Genomic DNA, 21,165 nt, shown 5'->3' with positions numbered 1-21,165 from the left:
AGAAAGTAAATATTTTAGACGTTGTAGGCCTAATGTGGCCTCTATTATATATTCTTGCTTTTTTTTGATTTGTTTGTTCTTTGTTTTTTACAACACCTTAAAATGTGTAAAAACATTTGTGGCTTGTAAGTTGTACAAAAAAAAGCTGAGGGCTGGATTTGGCTGGCAGGCATGGCTTGCCGCCTCCACACAAACACGTCCTGGTGCCCCAGGTGTCTGTGGAGCTTCCCTTGCTTCTTCCATCCTCTGAGGAAAGCCTGACAGTGTCTATTGTGATTTGTCTCACATGACTGTATTCCGCACCTGTTCTAGAAGCCTGGTGGGGGCGGGCGGCCTGGGAGAGGCAGGCGGCTGCAGACGCCATGGAGGCGCTGGGCGCAGTGCTGTCCTGTCCCGTGTGCATGGAGCTGTTTACACCTGCGGTGCTGCTCCTCTCCTGCTCCCACAACTTCTGCAAACAGTGCCTGGAGCTGATCTTGATGTGCCAGAACTGCACCCACGGCAACGGACAGTTCTGCTGCCCAGTGTGTAGGAAAGTAAGAGAGGTTTGGGGCCCTTCTGTGACTGAGATAGCAGATTTCTTTCTGGTCATCACTTCTTGGATCTATTGCATAACAGAACTAGGGATATTTGGCCTGCAAAGTGAAGACTGGCTGGCCAGAACTCACATCTCTGGTGGGTTATCAGGGGGTGGGTGGGGAGCAGGCTTAGAAGACATGGTGGGACCCGGGGCAGGAGCTACAGGAAGACATGCATTGTGGTTTAATGTTAGAGAGAAGGTTCTAACAGAACCACCAAGAGATAAAATATGCCAGTTTTCACTTATTCAGTATGTGCTGGGGTAGGGGGACATTTATCAGCACCTGCCAGGGGCCTTGTCACTGTGCCAGGACCCCAGGGATGCACAGATGAGTGAGGAGCATCCTTGCAGGAGCCAGTGGCCCTGTGTAAAGTGAGAGGTCCCACAGTGGAGACACAAAAGGCTGCAGAGGAGGTGACAGCTGGGGAGAGTCTACAGAGCAGGGCAGACAAAGAGAGGATAGCAGATGCCAAGGGCCAGAAAGGGGCCTGCAGCCGAGATGCTTAGAGCTGCTTAGTAGATAAGAAGGCTTCAGTGTGAGATTGTGGGAGATATCAGGGCATTTAGGGCATCCACCAGGAGGGCAGGTTAGGACATATTGAAGTAGGTCTTACAAGTCATGCAAAAGGCTTGGCATTCTGTCCTGTAAGCAATGGGGGCCAGGAGAAATGTCTAACCTGGAAAGGGTCATATAGCATTGGCGTTGAAAGTGCACCGTTGTCTACATTACGTACTCTCGTGGAAACTTTTTGTACAATGACTTGTGTAGAGTCTCTCTCCTCACCTGGGACATAAGAACTGTGACTGGTGTTTCTCCAGGTCCTTTGGGTTTTTGTGGAAGGAAGGAAGGAAGGAAGAAAGGGAGAAAGGAAGGAAGGAAGGAAGGAAGGAAGAGAGGAAAGAGGGAAGAAGGGAGGGAGGGAGGAAGGGAGGAAGAAAATATAAAACAAATAGATTTCAGAAAGAGGGAACTTATGTAGGAATCTCTGTCAGTAGGAACAGAGGGTGGGCCGATTGGAGAGACAGGTGCTGCCTCTCCAATGGTAACCAACTGAATATGGAGGCAGGGGTGCCAATGGGGAGGCTGTGTGTGTGTGTGTGTGTGTGTGTGTGTGTGTGTGTAGGGTTGGGGGACAGCAGTTCAAAAGCAGCAGATGCTTAGATTTATTTATGCTTTTCATTTTTCAACCTGGAATTTTCACTTATTTGTGCATTTATTTTAAAATCATATCAAAATAACACACAGACAAGGTTAAGAGGGCAAACCCTAGAAAAGAGTTTATAATGAAAAGCCACACTCTCTGCCCACCCCAGTCCCACTCCCCAGAAGCAGCCTCTTCTAACTTTTTCTAGATAGTTCTTCCCATGGTTACCTTCATACCTGAAAATACTGTGCTAATTCAGCTTGTTTCTTTACCATCAGTTGTGGCCACTACTGGCGTTCATTTCCTCTGATGGCTGAGTATTTAGACCACAGCTCCTCCCCCACCCCCAGGGGGCTTCATCATTACCTTTAGTGTCTAGAGTGTGATTTTTAAGTAACACACTTAAACCTCTGCTTCTTGTCCCAACGACTAGAGACAGCAGAACCGTCTGACCACCCACTCTGTGGGTGAGGCTGCTCTCCAGCTTCCCCCCTTCCAGGTGCAGACACGAGACCCTCACACTCTGAGAGAATTGCAAAGAGCACAGGAAGTGTGCTGGCGGCTTTTGTTGAGCTTGGATTTTGCAGAAAAGACAACTGGGTCCAAGAAGGATTTAAGTTGCCTGGCTGGGAATCAGCGGACGGAGCTAGCATATTGGTTGTTTGGCATTTATTCCCCTCTCTAGCAAATCAGCCCCTGAGGGCAGGGCCAGGTGTGTCTGTCCTGTTCACTATCACATTCCCAGCATGGTAGGTGCTTAATAAAAGTTTATTAAACAAATGGAATTTAAGGTTGTTGCCAGATGGGTGGACTGCTATGTTTACTCAGGGTGGCATATGGCCTTGTCTTTTTTCCTTGTGTTTTTAAATGTAGGTTTTATAATTATTCAGGTATGATGAGACCAAGAGATCAGGGGACGACTGCCATTGAAAAATAGTTTGTAGCTCATAGATCCCAAGAGGGGCCATGCCACATCACAGGTGGCCACATGTGGAAATCAGGGTGGGTCAGGAAACAGGAAGATGGGGGAAATGTGGACAAGAAAGACCTTTGTTGTGGTTTCTGCAGGAAGGAACGGGTGAAGTAGGGTGAGAAGACTTAGGATTGGCCAGTTTGAATAATTTCAGTGGCCTCTGGGACAGGTAGGGCTGCCCCTAGATGTCTAGTACCCAGCCCTGGATGATTAGGGCAGGGGGGTAGGGGAATAGCAAATATAAAGGAGGTGGTTGGGTGTGGACCCCAGATGTATTGGTTTGCATGTGAAAGGCATGACCCCAGGTGAATCCTTTACTGTCTCTAAGAATTGGCTAGCCAATGGGAGGGGCCATCCCAGGCCCCAGGTGCCTGGATGTAAATAAAATACATTAAATAAAAAATAAACAGTAAATAAAATACATGTTTAATACACTTCGGTCTTCAATGCCTAATTTAGGCATCTTCTTGAGACCCCAGTCCTGCTCTCCTCCATCACCCCAGGGAGACTTAGTCCTTCCTTCTTTGTGCTCCCCTGCACATCCAACAACACAGTCCTCTGTGAGGGTCTGTCTTCTCACCGGGCTGGGCTTCTCCAGGAGACAGAGCAGGTACTAACCAAGACTCACAGGGTGAAAGAAGGCAGGTTCCTGTTTCATCTGATGGAGTCTGTGGCGACTGTCTCTGCAGAGGGTGCACATACTAGCCCAGGTGAGAGGGTTTTGGAGCGGGAAGAGTTATTCTGCAGGGGCGAGGAGTCTTCACAGTCATTTCCTTCTGAAAGACCAGTCAGCGCTCACTCAGGCCAGTGGCCTGTTCTCTCTTGCCGCTCGCTGCTGTTTATGTGCAGGAAGGGAGGTGTCTCATCCTTCCCCATGATGATGTCACAGTTGATGATGGGAATTTGCCACAAGCTCATGCCAGCTGTGCGTTTTAGGTCATTTATCTGAGGGGAAGGGGAACAAATGGATTGCAGAGGAACATCCTGGCTGAAAACATACTGGAGAAGTTTAAGGAAGAACTTGAGATGCTTCACACCAAGGAACAAAATCAGCTTGCTCAGACATGTGAAAAGCATGGAGAAAGCGTGAATCTGGTATTCAATTACACTTTTAGTTTTATTTTATTCTTGCTTAGCTACCCAATCTGCCAGATTACTCGGCAACGTTATGGTTGAAATTGGATATTTGCTCAAGAGTATAGTAGAGGATTACTTTCCAAATAAATGCACATACCAACGCTGACTTCATTCTTAGTGCTGGAGTCCAGGTTTGGGAGTGTGTGTGGTGTTCAGCCATGCAACCCATGGCAAGATGTAAGGGACCACAGATAGGCTCAAATAGTTACAACGAAGTTGCATTATCTTCAGATTTATGAGAATTTAGCTACCTTTGATTACCCCAGAGAGAGAGGGTGGGGTAAGATGGGACCAATGATTCTGCCATTCCTCCCATTGGTTACACATGCCTATTTGGAGAGCTGAGTATGATTCCGATGTTTAATCTTCAGCATGAGTTTTTCACACAATACGTCATATGAACTCTTTATTGTACTCTGTATTATGCTGTACACATTGTACATTTTTACACACGTCTACAGTGTGATTTATACAAAACTATGTGGACTGTACTCTAATTCCATATTCCCTAGCTAAGGGATTTTCACGGGTAATTTGACACATGTAATCTTCCCCTTTGGTACTGACTTTAGGATGATCCCCATGTCAGATATAACTCAGATATGAATCAGATATAACACCACTTCAGCTTTCATGCTTCACTGTCGACAAAGCCCTTTCACAACCTTGAGCCCATTTGATTCTCCCAACAAACCTGGAGGGGCAGGATGAGGCAGAGCTTCCATGTTTCACAGACTGTGTAGCACCAACCACCAGGTTTAGGTTGCTTTGGTAATGGTCAGGGATGAACTAAATCGGTGATATCCTTGGAGAAGGTCAAAAGTATCGCCGAGTCTTCATAAACTGGCTCTAGCTTGAAGCTCTACAGCCAAATCCTAAAGCATAGATGTGGCTCCAAAAGAGGGCTTCGTAGCTCCGGGGGCCCCCAGCACTTCAGTGCAACATATCAAGCGTCTGTCCTCACAGGGTAGGGTTTCTCTGCAAGTCTTCACCCTCAGCCAATCTACTGGGCTGCTCCGAGCTCCACCAGACTCTGCTCTGTTCCTTCTAGCCGCCCCTCCTCCTACAAGGACGTAAGTGGCATGCTTGGGGCAGGCTAGCTCAAGCCACTAAGAGGACTCGAGAGAATAGGATGTGATTTGGTATTCCTATTGGACTCTGGCTTTAAAAATCTGTTCCACTTATCACAGATTCTCAATGGTTCTGTCTCATCCTCAGCAGTTACCTCCCCTTCCAAAATTCCAAGACAGAGTTTTCATTCCAAGGCGTCCTTTAGCCGAGTGAAGAGGCAGAGGGGCCAGCAGGGCAGTGAGGGTCCTCCTCAATTCCTTTCATCTAAAATAGGCCCAGTTTGGGGAATTCAGTGGTGGTCCAGTGGTTAGGACTCCACGCTTCGACTGCAGGGGGCACTGGTTCTATCCCTGGTCATGGAACTAAGATCTCGCAGGCTGGGCAGCACGTTACATGCATCCTGGTATTTAATCCTCACAAGGCAGTGGCTTGGCCAGGTGGAAAAGGCTTTGCTCCTGGAGTCAGAGAGCCCTCATCTTTTTGGGGGGTGTGCCACGCGGCTTGCAGGATCTTAGTTCCCTGACCAGGGATCAAGTCCGGGCTCCAGCAGTGAAAGTGCTGAGTCCTAACCACTAGACTGCCAGGGAATTCCCAGAAAGCCCTCGTCTTCTAATCCCAGTGCTCTCCCTTCCTAGTAGTGTGTCCTTGGGCAAGTCACCTAACAACTTTGAGCCTTCTCAGCTTTCTCGGGTATAAAATGTACACAATACTATCCAAGTCAAAAGATCATTGTGAGGAGTCTGTGTGGTACCAGATGCAGTATGTGCTTACTAAATTACAATTCAGGCATCCTAGTACTACCCTCATCTCTTTCCTCCAGGTGCCAGGGCCTCCTGTGTAACTGACTCTTGATACCTGCTTAAGAATAGATTCAGAATGTCACCAGCCTGAGGTATGGCAGGTCCTGAGTGTGTAGGGCTGGAACAAGAAGGGAAATAAGTATCATCGACTTTTCTTTTGTCAATCAGATGTGCCTAAGGGATGAAGAACCAATATGTGGAATATGTAAGCTCTTTGGGGACCACGAGTCTCACCCAGTAGCCAAGATTTCTGATGCCTATGCAGAGAGGAAAGTGAGCTTTGCTAAGGATATTCAGCTGGTACTGCAGAAATCTGAGAGTGCAGCACAGGCAGTGCAGTTATCGCTCATATGGCTCGTGTCCTTTCTCCAAGTAAACAGCAGGGCAATGTTTGGTTTCAGTTCAAATAGTTGCTGTTCTCTTGAGGGCACTAGACGGACAAAGGGGGTGTTTAAATATGAAGGGGAAATTCTCTAGAGACTGACTCTCCTTAAGTGTGTCCTGAAACGTGTGTCAAGTTTTGAAATGTGCACCTTGAGAAACGGTTGAATTCTGATTGCTTTAAGGGCCTCCAAGATGATAATTTGATGGCTATTTCACCCTCTTTTAAGATGACTAAGTAAGATGTATCCTAGCTTCTATGGCGTATTTTCCTTATTTCATGACTTTTCCCCCACAAAATATAGGTTTTAGGAATTAATCTCTGGATACATTTTTCAAGAGAACAAAATTTTAAGTCACAAACACACACACACACACACACACACTCACACACACACACCCAAGACTAGATAGTCTTTCAGAAACAAATTCTAGTTCTAGTGGTAAGATTCCAGCTCTTGTAGAGAAGGAACATCTGCAGAATGGCGAGGGCAGAGGCCCTTAGGGACTGACCTCTGGGCCACACTAGCCACCTAACGGTATCACAGGTTGTGTTCTCTGGAAGCAGAAGCTGAGACACAGTTTGGGGTAAAAGATATCCAAGATTGACATCTGTAAGAGGAAGGAGGAAAGAATAGATGAAACAGAAGGGAAGGCAAACTATACCACAGGCCTGACAAGCAGCTCCTGATCCAGCGAGGAATCTGGAGCCAGATTTCCCCATCAGTGTACCCCACGTTGGGCTGAAATGGCCAGGCTATTATAGGTCCTCTTGCTCAGCCACCAAATGTGGGCTGCTGTGGGAAGGGCACAGCAACCCCGAAGGATCTGACAGCTGGTGGCTGGTCATACCTTGGCAAGCAGCAAGTCCTCTCTGGAAAGGGGGATCTGGGCAGAATATCTGTGTCTACCACAACTGACTTTTGTAGATCTTCTTCTAAATACCAAATATTTGCTAAAATTTCATTTATTATTTCCTTATTTGTCCAAGGCAGAGTAACAAAGTCTGAATTTACCCTCCCTTCTGGAAAAATGAGACAAAAATATATGAAACAACAGTTTTCAAGACACTGGACCTCAGGCAATAAAAGATACTAATCTCTGAGAGACAAGATATAAACAAGGTTAGCTCTACAATTGCCCCAGCTTATTGCCTTGAGAGAGTTTCAAGTCTGAGGGGCAGAAAGAGGGAACCCAAGCAAAGCCTGGCAGATTTCTTGAGTTCGGGAGATGGAGCTGAGACTCTGGGGAGGTCAAGGCATTTCAAGTGCACATGACAGAGTCTACAGAAGACAGGACTGCACAGAGAGAGAATCCAGAGATCTGGGTTAAGAGTCTCCTGTGAGTATTCAACAGACTTGAATAAATCAGCACTTGTCTGTGAGGACATTACCTCAGGCCAGGGAAGGAGCCATAGGAAAGGACTGAGGGAACAGTGCCTGGAGCTCAACCAGGATCAGAACAATGCCTGTTCCCAGGAATGAGACTGGAAAATCTCATAAATCATGAGACACTGGGATGAGAACTCAAGAAGTCTTAGTCCCAGACTGGGCACTGCTCCAGACTCACCAAACAAATAATGAAAGCAAGCACTAAAAGATCATTCTTTCCAAGTAACTTAACAGTACTTTGAAACAAATATTAAGATTCATAGGAATAAAAAAAAATCCAACATCAAGCAAGGTAAAATTCACAATGTCCGGCATCCAAAGATTACCAGGCAGGCAAAGACACAGGAAAATATGACCCATAATGAAAACAATAATAAATCAATCAAAATCAAACCAGAACTGAGACAGATGTTAGAATTAGCAGACAAATATTTATTAAAATTAGCACAATTGTGTTCCATATTTCAAAAAGTTAGAGACATGGAAGATATAAAAAAAGATTCAAATTGAATTTCTAGAGATGAAAACTACAATGTCATAAAAAATATACTGGAGCGATTAACAGCAGGTTAGACACTGCGAAGAAAAGCTTTGTGAACTTGAAGACATAGCAATAGAAACTACTCAAGGGTTTCCCTGGTGGTGTAGTGGTTGAGAATCCACCTGCCAATGCAGGGGACACAGGTTCGAGCCCTGGTCAGGGAAGATCCCACATGCTGCAGAGCAACTAAGCCCGTGCACCACAACTATTGAGCTCTAGAGCCTATGAGGCACAACTACTGAGCCCACGCATCACAACTACCGAAGCCCACGTGCCTAGAGCCTGTGCTCCGCAACAAGAGAAGCCACCACAGTGAGAAGCCTGCGCACCACAACGAAGAGTAGCCCCTGTTCGCCGCAACTAGAGAAAGCCCATGCGCAGCAACGAAGACCCAGTGTAGCCTAAAAGAAATAAATTTATTTTAAAAAAAGGAAAAGAAACTACTCAAAATGAAACACAGAGAGGAATGAGAATTTTTAAAAAACAGAATTAGTTAGCTGTGGGGAATTCCCTGGCAGTCCAGTGGTTAGGACTCAGTGTTTTCACTGCCAAGGCCACGTTCAATCCCTGGTCAGGGAACTAAGATCATGTAAGCCACGTGGCGTGGCCAAAAAAAAAAAAAAAAAGAATTAGTTAACTATGGAACAACTTCAAGTGTCCCAATATATGGGTAATTGGAGTCTCTGAAGGAAATGACAGAGTGAGGAAGGGGCAGGAAAAGTATTTTAAAAAATAATGGCCAAAAATTATCCAAACTTGATGAATATTATAAACCCACATCTAAGAAATTTGACAAACACCAAGCACAATAAATATGACTAAAACTATACCAAAGCACATCATAGTCAAATTGCTGAAACCAGTGATAAAGAGAATAATATTAAGCAGCCCGAGTGGAAAAAAAGGCATGTTACATACAGAAGAACAAAAATAAAGATGACATCTGATTTCTTGCTGGAAACAATACATGCAGGGAGACAGTGGAGAAAAATCTTTAAAATATGAATTTAGGGACTTCCCTGGTGGCACAGTGGTTGAGAATCTGCCTGCCAATGCAGGGGACACGGGTTTGAGCCCTGGTCTGGGAAGATCCCACATGCCGCGGAGCAACTGGGCCTGTGAGCCACAACTACTGAGCCTGCACGTCTGGAGCCTGTGCTCTGCAACAAGAGAAGCTGCGATAGTGAGAGGCCCGCGCACCGCAATGAAGAGTGGCCCCTGCTCGCCGCAACTAGGGAAAGCCCTCACACAGAAATGAAGACCCAACACAGCCAAAAATAAATAAATAAATTTATTTTTTAAAAATATGAATTTAAAAGCAGTCAACCTAGAATTCTGTATCTAGTGAAAATATCTTCAAAAATGAAGGCAAAATAAAAGCTGTTTCAGACATACAAAGCTGAAAGAATTCATAACCAGCAGACTCGCACTATAAGCAATGTTAAAGGGAGTCCTTCAGGCAGAAGGAAAATCTGGATCTACACAAAAGAATAAAGAGCACCAGAAGTGGTAATGAAAAACGTAACTATGTAAGATTGTTTTCGTGTTATTTAAATCTTTCAAAAGATAACTCACTGTTTTTAAAATAATAATATATTGTGAGGTTTACAACATATAAAAGTAAAATACATGACAAGAATACCATGAAGTCTATGAGAGGCAAAATGGAAGTACACTATTATAAGGGTTTTTTTTTTTTTTTTTTTTTGGCTGCATTGGGTCTTTGTTGCTGTGTGCGGGCTTTCTCTAGTTGCGGCGAGCAGGGGCCACTCTTCATTGCGGTGCGCAGGCTTACTCATTGCGGTGGCTTCTTGTGTTGCAGAGCACGGGCTCTAGGCGCACAGACATCAGTAGTTGTGGCTTGTGGGCTCTAGAGCACAGGCTCAGTAGGTGTGGCGCACGGGATTAGTTGATCTGCAGCATGTGGGATCTATCTGAAACAGGGCTCGAACCCGTGTCCCCTGCACTGGCAGGCAGATTCTTAACCACTGTGCCACCAGGGAAGCCCCTATTATAAGGGTTTTATACTATATGTGAAGTGGCATAACATTACTTGAAGTTAGACTGTGATAAGTTAAAGATGTGTGCTATAAAGCCCTCAAACAACCACTAAAATAATAACTATAGTTACTAAGCTAGCAACAGAGATAAAATGTGATTATAAAAGATACACAATCTTAAAGAAGGTAGAAAAAGAGGAGGAAGGGAACAAAAAGCAGATTGGGCAAATATAAATAGCAAGATGATAAAACTCAAATCTAGCCATAGCAATAATCACATTAAATGAAAATGGTCTAAACACTCCAATTAAGAAGGCTTTTGTCAGAATGAAACTAAATCAAGACCCAACTCTATGCTGCCTATGATAAATGCACTTTAAGTATAAAGACACAAATAGGTTAAAAGTAAAAGAATGGAAAGAGACATGTCATGCTAACATAAATCCAAAGAAGCTAGAGTGGCTCTGTTAACCTCAGGCAAAGGAGATTTCACTCCAATAGTATTACCAAGGGGAAAGAAGTTCATTTCATTTTGATAAAGGGATCTGTTAATCAAGAGAATAATAACAGTCTGAAATGTTTATGCATTTAATAAGGAGGCTTCAAAACATATAAAGCAAAACCTGATAGAACTACCAGGAGAAATAGACAAATCTGTAATTTTCAATACCATTCTCTCAATAATTGATAGAACAAGTAGGCAGGAATTCAGCAATAAATAGTAGTCTTGAACATTATTAATCAGACCTGACTGACATTTATGGAACATTCTACCCAACGACAGCAGAACACATTCTCAAGTGCACACAGCTCACCAAGCTAGACCACAAAACAAGTCTTAATAAATTTAAAAGGATTCAGGGACTTCCCTGGCTGTCCAGTGGTTTGGACTCCGTGCTTCCATTGCAGGCGGCATGGGTTCAAGCCCTGATTGAGGAACTAAGATCCCTCAAGCCATGCAGCGTGACCAGAAAAATAAATAAGTTAAAAAAAAAAAGGATTCAAATCATACAAAGTATGGGTTCTGACCACAGTGGATTAAATTAGAAATCAATAACATAAAGATTTTGGGAAACTCTCCAATTATTTGGAAACTAAAAAGCATATTCTAAATAACTCATAGATCAAAGAAGAAACAAAAAGGGAAATTAGAAGGTATTTTGCACTGGATGAAAATGAAAACAAAACATATCAGAATTATGGGGTGCCACTAAAGCAGCACTCAGTGGGAAATTTTAATTAGAAAAGAATAAAGATTTGAAATTACTGACCTCACCTTCCACCTTTAAAAAGTGCAAAAAATAAGAGCAAAGTAACCCAAGTAAGCAGAATAAAGGAAATAATAAAGACAAAAGCAGAAAATAATGAGATAGAAATCAAAAAACAATACAGAAAAATCAATAAAACTAAAAACTAGTTCTTTGAGAAGATCATTTGAATTAAACTTCTCACCAGACTTCTCAAGGAAAGAGAGAGAGAGGGAGAGAGAGGGAGAGAGGGAAAAAGGGAGAAAGGGGAGTGGGGAGAGGAGAGAGAGAGAGAGAACACAATTTACCAAAACCAGGAATGAGAGAGGTAACATCACTACAAATGCTATAGATATTTAAAAGATAATATAATAAAGAGTCAGACTCCATGTTTGATGTTTGACTGCTCACAGCTTTTAAGTCTCCATTTTCCCTCCTTGCCTTCTGTTCCACATCCAGAAAAGCTGAAAAGCAAGCCTAGGTGCTCCCTTCTTTGGCACCTGCGGGAGTTTAAACCACTTAAGCCCAGCCTGGCTGTGGGAACCTTCAACACCTCATAACCACCATAAAAACTCCAAACCAATCTAATCTGCGTTCCTTGCTCTCTCAAGCCATTTTCAGACCTGGTTGGAAGCTGCCCTGTTCTCCTCCAGAAAGCCTCATTATGTGAGTAATAGCCCCTTTTCATCACCTCTTGGTTTGTGTGGTGTCATCAGTCTTTCTGTTTCTGAGGAGTGGCTCCAACAGATAATAAGGGACTATTGTGAAAAAGTGTATGCCATTAAATTTGACACTGATTAAATTGTGAAAGACACAAACTATCAAAGTTCTTCCAGAAGAAATAAGTTACAAGAATAGCCATTTTCTATTAAAGAAGTTAATTTCTCGTTAAAAACTTTCCTACAGTAAAAACGCTAAGCCTGAATAGGTTCATTGATGAATTTTACCAAACATTTAAGGAACCAATACCAAATATACACAAACTTCCAGAAAATTGAAGAAATGGGAATTTGTCCCAACTCATTCTATAGGACCAGGATTACCCTGAAACCAAAACCAGGCAAAGAAAATTACAATATCCCTTATGAACATTGATACAAGAATCTTTTTAAAATTTTGCAAATCAAATCCAAAAATATATGAAAAGACTAATACATCTTAACAAAAAGGGGCTTATTCCCAGAATACACAGTTGGTTTAACATTCAAAAAACAATCAATATAATTTACTATAATAACAGAAGAAAAATGAAAAATCATATGATCTCAATAGACAGAGAAAAAAATTTAACATCAATTTTATAAAACTCACCAATCTAGTAATATCTCAGATCCTCTGGTTTTCAGACACTCACTGGGTGTCCAAAAACTTAATTCAATTCTGACACTATCTCTAGTTAGTGCAGACCCTGCAGGTTAAGGGCTGTCCCACTTCAGACACCAGTCACAAGTCTGAAGTTGCCACATGTACTTCTGACTCACTGGTTATAAACTGGGGGGCTCCTAAAACCCCCTCCTCAGGTTTGATAATTCACTAGAATGACCCAAAGACCTCAGGAAAACACTTTACTATGTCCACCTCTTTATTATAAGGATACAACTCAGGAATAGCCAAATGGAAAAGATGCACAGGACAAGGTAAGGGCTGGGGGGTGGTTAGAGGGGTAGCTTCCATGATATCTCTGGGTGCCCCATCTTCCCAGAATATCAATGTGTTTACCAACCTGGAAGTCCCCCGAACCTTTTTTAAAGGTTTTTTGTTTGGTTAGTTGGTTGTTGTTTTTTTTAAATTGAGGTTCCATTATTTAGGGCATGATTGATCAAATCATTGGCCATTGGCGATTGAACTCAATCTCCAGTCCCTCTCCTCTCCCCAGAGGCTGAGGATGGGGCTGAAATTTCCAAACGTCTAATCAAGGTTTAGTCTTTCTGGCAACTAGGCCCCATCCTGAAACTATCTGGGGACCCACCAAGAGTCACCTAACTAGCATAATCTCAGATATGTTTGAAAGGGGTTTATTGTGAATTATAAGAACTGCTCCTATCACTCAGGAAATTCCAAGAGTTTTAGGAGCTCTGTACCAGGAACCAGGGACAAAGACCATATATTTCCCATTATACCACAGAATAGAACATAATAAAAGGCATCTATGAAAACCTACAACCAACATCATGCTTAATCCTGAAACACTGAATGTTTTCCCTCCAAGATCAGGAACACCGAGAAATGTCTTTCTCATCACTGCTATTTAAAAGAGCAGATTATGGAGGTTCTAACCAGTGCAGTTAGGCAAGAGAAACTAATATAAAAGCATCCAGATAGGAAAGGAAGAACAAAACTGTGTTTATTCATAGATGACATCACTGTCTCTATAAAAATTCTGATGAGCTTTACAAGCTACCAGAACTAATAAATGAGTTTAGCAATGTTGCAAGATATGAGATCAATATACAAAAATCAATTGTTTTTCCTAAATATTAGCAACAAACCACTGATAATTTTTAAAATTTAAATATCACTTACAATTGCAACAGAGATTTAAAATGCTTTGTGGATATCTAAATCTTACCAGAGATGTGTGATATCTGTACCTGGACAACTATTAAATATTGCTGAGAGAAATTAAGAGGATCTAAATAAATGGAGGAATATATACTATTCATGCATGGGAAGACTCATCGTGGTTAAGATGTCAGTTCTCCCCAAGTATTTCTATAGATTTATTGCAATCACAATTAACATCCCAGCAGGCTTTTTTTTTGTTTTTTAATTGACTAGGTGATCCTAAAGCTCATGTGGAAAGGGAAGGGTTAGGGTTAGGGTTTGAAAACAAAGTTAACACTACCTGAATTCAAGAATTGTTCTAAATCTTTGTTAATCAAAGGAGCATGGCAGTGGCCTAAAGATAGACACATAAAACAGTGGAACAGAAATAAACCCATACACATAGATACCTGACTTTTGACAAAGCTGCAAAGGCAATGCAGTGGAGAAAGAATAGCCTCTTCAACAAATGGTGCTGGAACAATTGAAAATCCATATGTGGCAACAACAACAACAAAAGGCAGAAAGGAAGGAAGGAAAAGAAAAAGAAAGAAAACTGCATCCATCCCTCACAACATGTGCAAAAATTAACCCTACATAGATAGTAGACCTATATATAACACCTAAAACTATACAATCTGTAGAAGAAAACATAGGAGAAAAACAATCTTTGTAAATACATATCTGATAAAAGATAAAGAATAAAGAATTCTCAAAACTCAACAATAAGAAAACAACTCAATAAAAATAGGCAAAGTATCTGCACAAACTCTTCACAGATGAGCTATACAGATGGCAAACAGCACATGAAAAGATTCTCAGCACCACTAGTCATTAGGGAAATGCAAATGAAAACCACAATGAGATACCACTACACACCTATTAGAAATGTTAGACCATATCAAGTGTTGGTGAGGATGTGGAGGAACCGGAACTCTCATACACTGCTGCTGAGAAGGTAAATGGTACAAACAGTTTGGAGAACAGTTTAGTAATTTTTCAAAAAGTTAAATAAATGATCCATTCACTCCACCTAGGTTTCAAATCCCAAGAGAAAAGAAAATATATATGCATACAAAAACTTGTACACAAATGTTCATAGCAGCTACAGTTGTAATAGACAACAACTGGAAACGACCCAAATGTCCAGATCAAAGGATGAACACATTGATACACACAATAATCCATGAATGAATCTGAAAATTGCTGTGTTAAAGAGGCCAAACCCTCTCCCCCAAAAAGAGTAGGATTCCATTTATATAAGATTCTAGAAAAATGCAAACTAATAGACATTTACAGAAAGAACGTCAGTGATTGCGTGGGTAGGGGAGGTCAAGGATGGTCGCGAGGGAGGAAATTACAAAGGGACACAAGGAAACTTTTGGGGGTGATGGATAAGTTCACTATCTTGAAAGTTATCAAATTGTATACTTTTACCCATGTCAATAATGTTCAATAAAGCTGTTTTAAGAACTTAAAGGATGTTTTGAAAAATTGGGTTTATTGAAAGCTAGTAAGCATATGGCAGTATCAGTAAAGAAAGCATACACTTTTCTCATTCTTTCATTCTTTCGGGTGCCATTTGGGTGCTAGACACCAGGTGTCAAACGGTGAGCAGGACAGAGGCTCTGTGCAATGAATTTATGCCCCTGCTGCTCACAGATGCTTTGGTTTGACCAGTAGATTTGTCAGTCATTAGTATCTAGGTTCTGTCAAAGGAAAAGGATTGAGTTACGCTGAAGTTCAATGGTGGTGAAGAACGAACACAAATAGTTTTGTGAGATACCCCCATGGTAGATGCTGAGTGGGAAGGCTCTGCTACAGGACACCCTCCTGATCTCACTCCTATGTTCACTTGACAAAGACACCTCACCATGGATTGGAGAATCCAAGTGTATTTTAAATGATATTCAGAGTTAAGCAAACTTGTTCTTTTGTGAACTTTGTGGGACTTGCTGTCCCTTTACAAAAAATAATTTTACTGCATCACCTATTACTTTTTATCAAGACAAAAATTCAAATGACTCATTCAACCTAATGAATAAGGTGTTGAAATCTGTTATTGATTTATTTGTTTAGTATTTGTGGCTCTGTTCTCTAAATAAAGCCTAAAATACTTATCAGAAAATACATAATTTTCCATTTATCTATCAGAAAATAGATCACTTTACAAGTGTAAAACAATCCACAGTTTGTAGCATTTTACTATTCCCTGTATGTTACGGAAGTATAAAGTTTCTTGGAAGCTAAAGAACAACCAAACTAATGTTCAAAACTCAAAGGAAATACAAAGAAATATTTAAAATTTTAAAAGACCCAAGTGGGTGAAGGATACAAATGAGATCATTGGCCTGCTCTTTATTCATTTCTTTCTCTCTTGCCTGAGCCAACATCTCAGAAAACATTTGTTTCCATGGCCAGTAACACTTTCTTGATTGGAGTAAATTGAAATGGCCACTTGACCTCTGGGACCCCAGCCTTTCCTGGCTGTCCCCAGTTCTGCCACTAACTCCTGCTCAATGTTTTTCCACCTCTCTCAGAGATTCTTCTCCAGCCCAGACGTCTGTCCTGAGCTCCAGGCCCACACTTACAATCCATTCCACCTCCCCAATTCGCCTACCTCTCCCATCTCTCCTGCCCACTCTCATCACCATTGGCCTGGACTCTCTAGTGGTTCTCACATGGGCTCCTTGTGCCCACTCTGTCCCCACTAGTAGCCAGAATCATCCTTCAACATTTTAGATCAGGCATTCTTTTGTTCAAAATCCCCAGCTGGTGAGGGGTGCATTATACTGTGAATAAATCCATTGCCTGGCCCCACCTGCCTCTCCGCCCTGCTTGATCCCACTCTGAGTCAGGCTCCTGACTGCTCCTCAGACATCCTTGTTTCCATCTCAAGCTTTGTCCTCATGGCCCTTCTGCCTGGAAAAATCTTTCCCTCAGATATGACCATTGTTTGACCATCATCCAGAGTTCGGATATCTCCAAGATGTCTTCCCAACCACCCAAAATCGAGAGCCACCTCCTCCCTCAGCCCTCTGCCCTACCCCTGATCCTGCTCTATCTTCCTTATCTTTCCTCAGAGCACTTGTCAGTACCATGAGATTCCATTGTATATTTATTATGTCTGTTTTTATTGCCCTTGAGACTAGTCTAAGGGGTCAAACAACACACCTAAACACATACTAGGCAGGCAACTCATGATGATGAAGGATGGCAGGCAAATCTATTTACCAGCTAAACTGGCAATTTAAAAACATGGTTTTGGGAATGGTGATTCATGATGAATCTTCAGCTGGTGGAGAGTCTCATTATTTCAAAGTTCGCTCATAATGTTAGAATGTTTTTGTATTGTGCTATTGCGAACCATGGTGATGTATATGAGACCTGTAGAAGCATATAGAATGGAAGAACCTCTCCATTCTATGGAAGATCAATTTGTTAAGTGCCTACTGTGTGCTGCTCCGGTGCTAGGCACTATATATCCATCATCTCATTTAGTTCTCTTCAGCACCCATGATCCCCTTTTCACAAGATATGAGATCTAAGGTACAGAACTATTCAGCTGTAAGAGCCAAAATTACACCTAGGGTTGGCCTGACCTCACCATCTGAGTGCTTTCCCCTACACTTTGTGCCTCCCCTGAGGGAAGACCTGATCACAAAGGTGATGCAGAGCTGAGGTTGACAGGATGAGCTGGAGGACAGGCCTGCCAAACAGGGAAAGGGCACTGTAGGTCATGGAGAGTCCAGAGTGAGACATCTTGACTTTTTCTAACAATATCACAATGGGTGGGTTTGTGATTTCATTCCCCTAAAAGTTATTCAGGTAACTCCTTCCATTTGGGTATTCTTTTAGTAAGGGTCTACATTTGATTGTAATAGAAACTCATAAGCAATGGCTCTTTAAAAAATAAGGGGTTCTGTTTTATTTTTACTTAATGAAATGCCCACAGGTAGGGAGTCAAGGCCACCAGCTTGGTGACCCCATGATGCTCCACCCTCTTCTCTCAGCCCTGCAGTGTGTGCTGTTGTCAGCGCAAAGTCGTGAGGAGCCTGCTCCATGTGGGCATTGACCCCGGGTCCCATCAGGAGAAAGGGGAAGGGTCAAGTCTTGTCTCAGAGGCATCTGCCCACTTTCAGGCAGCTTTCCCAGAAGCTGCACCCAACAACTCAGACTTCTGCTTCTGTTGCACACTTGGTCACCCCTAACTACAAGGGAAGCAGGAAATGAGTAAGTATTTTTAGCTGCCCACACATGCTGGCTGGAAGAATCAGCGTTCTTTGGTAGGAAAGAGTTGAAAAGTTGGTACTGGGCAGGCAGCCAGAAGTGTCCACCACCCCTAAGGAGTTCCTGGTTCAGGGAGGAGAGGAGGCAACGCCACGAACCAGGTGCCCAGGCCTGGACTCTGGGGGTCTTTCCTAAGAAATGTTCACGCTGCCTCCACAGGACACGAAGAAGTTCATCCGGGAACTCTCCACCAGTGCTGCGGACACACTGGCCATGATCGCCACCATTGGAGACAGCCTGCTCAGGGGCATCAAATGCTGGATTGCCACCTTGAAAAGGCAGCTGGAGAGCGAGCACTCCTCCAAGTTGGAGAAGTTACAGCTGGTTGCCCGGGAACTTGAAGCCCCCCAACAGCTTTACCAGCAGATGAAGATGCTCCTGCAGCATCATGCTAATGCAGTACAATTTCTCCACGAGCATAAAAGGCTCAAGAGGGAGATGGTGAGACTCATGGAGGGCAGCATGTCTCCCCAGATCCCCATCAAGGACACTATTTCCATCAGGCGCTATTTTCAAGAACTCATTAGAGGAATAGACATCACTGCCTTTGTCCCCCCTGAGACTGACCAAGTGCTGGCCAGCGCAGCTGGGCTCCGAGAGGCCTGGCAGGCAGGCTGTGCCACGCAGGGCCGTCTGTCCCAACAAGTGCTTGAGGATATTTTGTGCAAGGCAGCATCGGGCTCAGTGCCAAAACCAAATGAAGAGGCAAAGCTTCCTGGGAACCCATCTCATTCTTCCTCTCCTTCTTCCACTAGCATGTCCTTGGCACAGGGAAGTGAGGTTGGGTCTAGGGAATCAACCGTATACGTAGTATTTTGGTCTCAAAATGTCAGCAACTTTTATCATTTTGGCTGTAACGCGAAGGTTGCTAGATTTTGCTTCTTGAAAAAAAAACAAGATTCTACATGGTGGTTTCTCTTAATTTGGGGTCTTCTGTTGCTAATTGATCAGCCAAAGCTTTTTCTTTCCTTTATTTTTTTTAATGGAAACCTGCTTTAAAAGCTAGTTGCTTGAAGCTCACGTAGGAGGCTTTGAATCCTGGGGGCCGCTGGCTTGGCTGTCAGGGTGGGTGGTGCAGGAGGTGAGCTCTTGGCACAACTGAACAGACAGCTTTGTGCTCTGAGGACTTACGGTGCACTTTTAGCTCAGTTGAGCCTTAGATAGTAGAAAGTACAATAGCAATGATTCCCCGGAAGTGAAACCTATGGCTAGCTCTGGACTGTGGCTTTTGTTCCTTTCCCATCACAATAACTACAATTTGTTGAGTGCTTAGGATATAAACACTACTAGGCATTGTTATGTTAATGAGATAATTCCATTCTCAGAATAACTGAAAGAGATGAGAGTTATCACCTCCACTTTACAGGAGGAACCTCAGGGTCAGAGAATTTAAGTAAAGAGCCCAAGATGACACAGTCATTGAGAGGGTGGATCGTAATGCAAAATCAGACTCCTCCTGGTGGAGGCCTAGCTTCTTCCAACCTACCCCAGAGTCTCTGAAGGCGGTACTGATCTAGCTATATCTCCTTAAAGAACACTGCTACCGTTCTTCAGGAAGGAGCTCACTCAATTCTAGCTGACCAGTTTTTGGTAAACATCTACCATAAAATTCACTGTTTATGGAATCCTTAGTAGCACCTGTTATGCACAAACATTGCGTTTAATGCTTCACATAAATGACATTGTTGGAACCCACTCCACCTTAAAGTAAGCTGTAGAGTCCCCGTTATACAGATGAAGAAACTGAGAAGGGTATCAGCGATTTGTCCAAAATTGCAGCGGCCAGAAATGTATCATTCTCAAGCCCATTCTCCTTCCTTCTAACTCACTGTTAGTCGTGACTGTGCACTGGGGAAAGGGTGGAGTAGCCTCAAGGATGATAGGACCTAGACTCAGTTGCTGTCAGGATTCTGCTGCCCACCGCCCGCCCCCCCACCTTTGTCTCTGCTTCTCAATGCTTGCTTTGCTTCTTTCCTGTAGAATGACCCCCTTCTCCCCTGTCATCACAGCTTGGGGGCTGGACTAAGGGGTTCTCTTCTCCCAGTGCCTGTTTAAGACATCCTCAAGGAAAGGACTCTGCTTGGCCTAGACCAAAATCCCATGGTCCAAGTGGGGCAGGAACAGTACCCCTGAGCAGAGGCAGTGAGGACACAAACACAGATGACCACGGGAGCCAGGCTTGTAATAAAATTGAAGAAGGCGAGAGGTGGGGGGAAGGTGGGGGCTGTGACAAATAGCAGAGCCCATGCTGGGCATAAAGAAAATATTGTCCTTTTGGAATGTAAGCTGAGTGTTCCAGATTTTTTAAGAAAAGCAAGAAATCCAGACTTTTTAACGTTAAATATCTTGATTCTTTTGAATGCTCTCAGTTAATTAAAAATAGATTTAAAACATTGCATGGGCATCACAAAGCACTTCTGTGAACCAGATGTGACCCCCAGGCCATCACCAGTTTGCAAGCTCTGGCAGAGGTGGACAGTGTAATAACAGCCCACTTCGCCCCAGGGGTGCTGGGGTGTTTGCCAAACCTGGGGCCTCCCTCCTTCTGCTGTGACTCCTTAGGCAGCAGCACTTCCTGGCACTTAAACAGGAAAGCAGGAGGCTCCTGGATTCACGGGCAGTCAGAGTGGGTGAGATCTGGGGAGGCACTGGCCAGACATCAACTTCCAAGATCAATGCGCTCCTCGTGCTCCGAGCTAAAACCTGGGCGCACTGAGGCAGGGCCCCAGGATTAAGGGGAAGATTAAAGATAAGGGTGTCTGCTGTGTAAAGCAGGGAGACCCAAAGGCAAATTGATTATCTGCACCCAGCGTGCTGAGTGAGGGGCCAGTGGGAGCAGCTGCACCAAGAGCCCCAGTCTCACCTGGGGAGGGAGTGATGGAGGGCGGGGTCAGAGGGAGTTGAAGGAGTGTGTTTGCTTTGCTTGGGTAGTTTTTGTTGCAGGTAAACAAAGGTGATGGGAGGGTTCTGTCCTGGGGCCTCAGGGACACTGGGCCTCTGGTCCTTTGGGGCTTGGCTACTTCGGGAAACCCAGCCAAGGAAATCTGTGGGTCTTCTCAGGTCTC

General features: G+C 43.5%; 1 protein-coding gene across 1 annotated transcript; it reads left to right on the top strand.

Moving 5' to 3' along the window:
• Positions 1–362: 362 nt before the first annotated feature.
• LOC309963826 (uncharacterized protein) lies at positions 363–20,835 on the top strand (the record flags this gene model as incomplete). Its single annotated transcript, XM_082842356.1, has 5 exons — positions 363–536; positions 3,635–3,793; positions 5,875–6,078; positions 18,260–18,805; positions 20,542–20,835. The coding sequence occupies 5 exons, from the start codon at positions 363–365 to the stop codon at positions 20,833–20,835; spliced, it is 1,377 nt and encodes a 458-aa protein (XP_082698482.1).
• Between the last annotated feature and the right edge of the window lie 330 nt (positions 20,836–21,165).

Source organism: Leucopleurus acutus, assembly GCF_964270905.1.
Source record: "Leucopleurus acutus genome assembly, chromosome: 7".
NCBI classification, from domain to species: Eukaryota; Metazoa; Chordata; class Mammalia; order Artiodactyla; family Delphinidae; genus Leucopleurus; species Leucopleurus acutus.
This window is presented reverse-complemented; position numbering and strand designations above follow the sequence as displayed.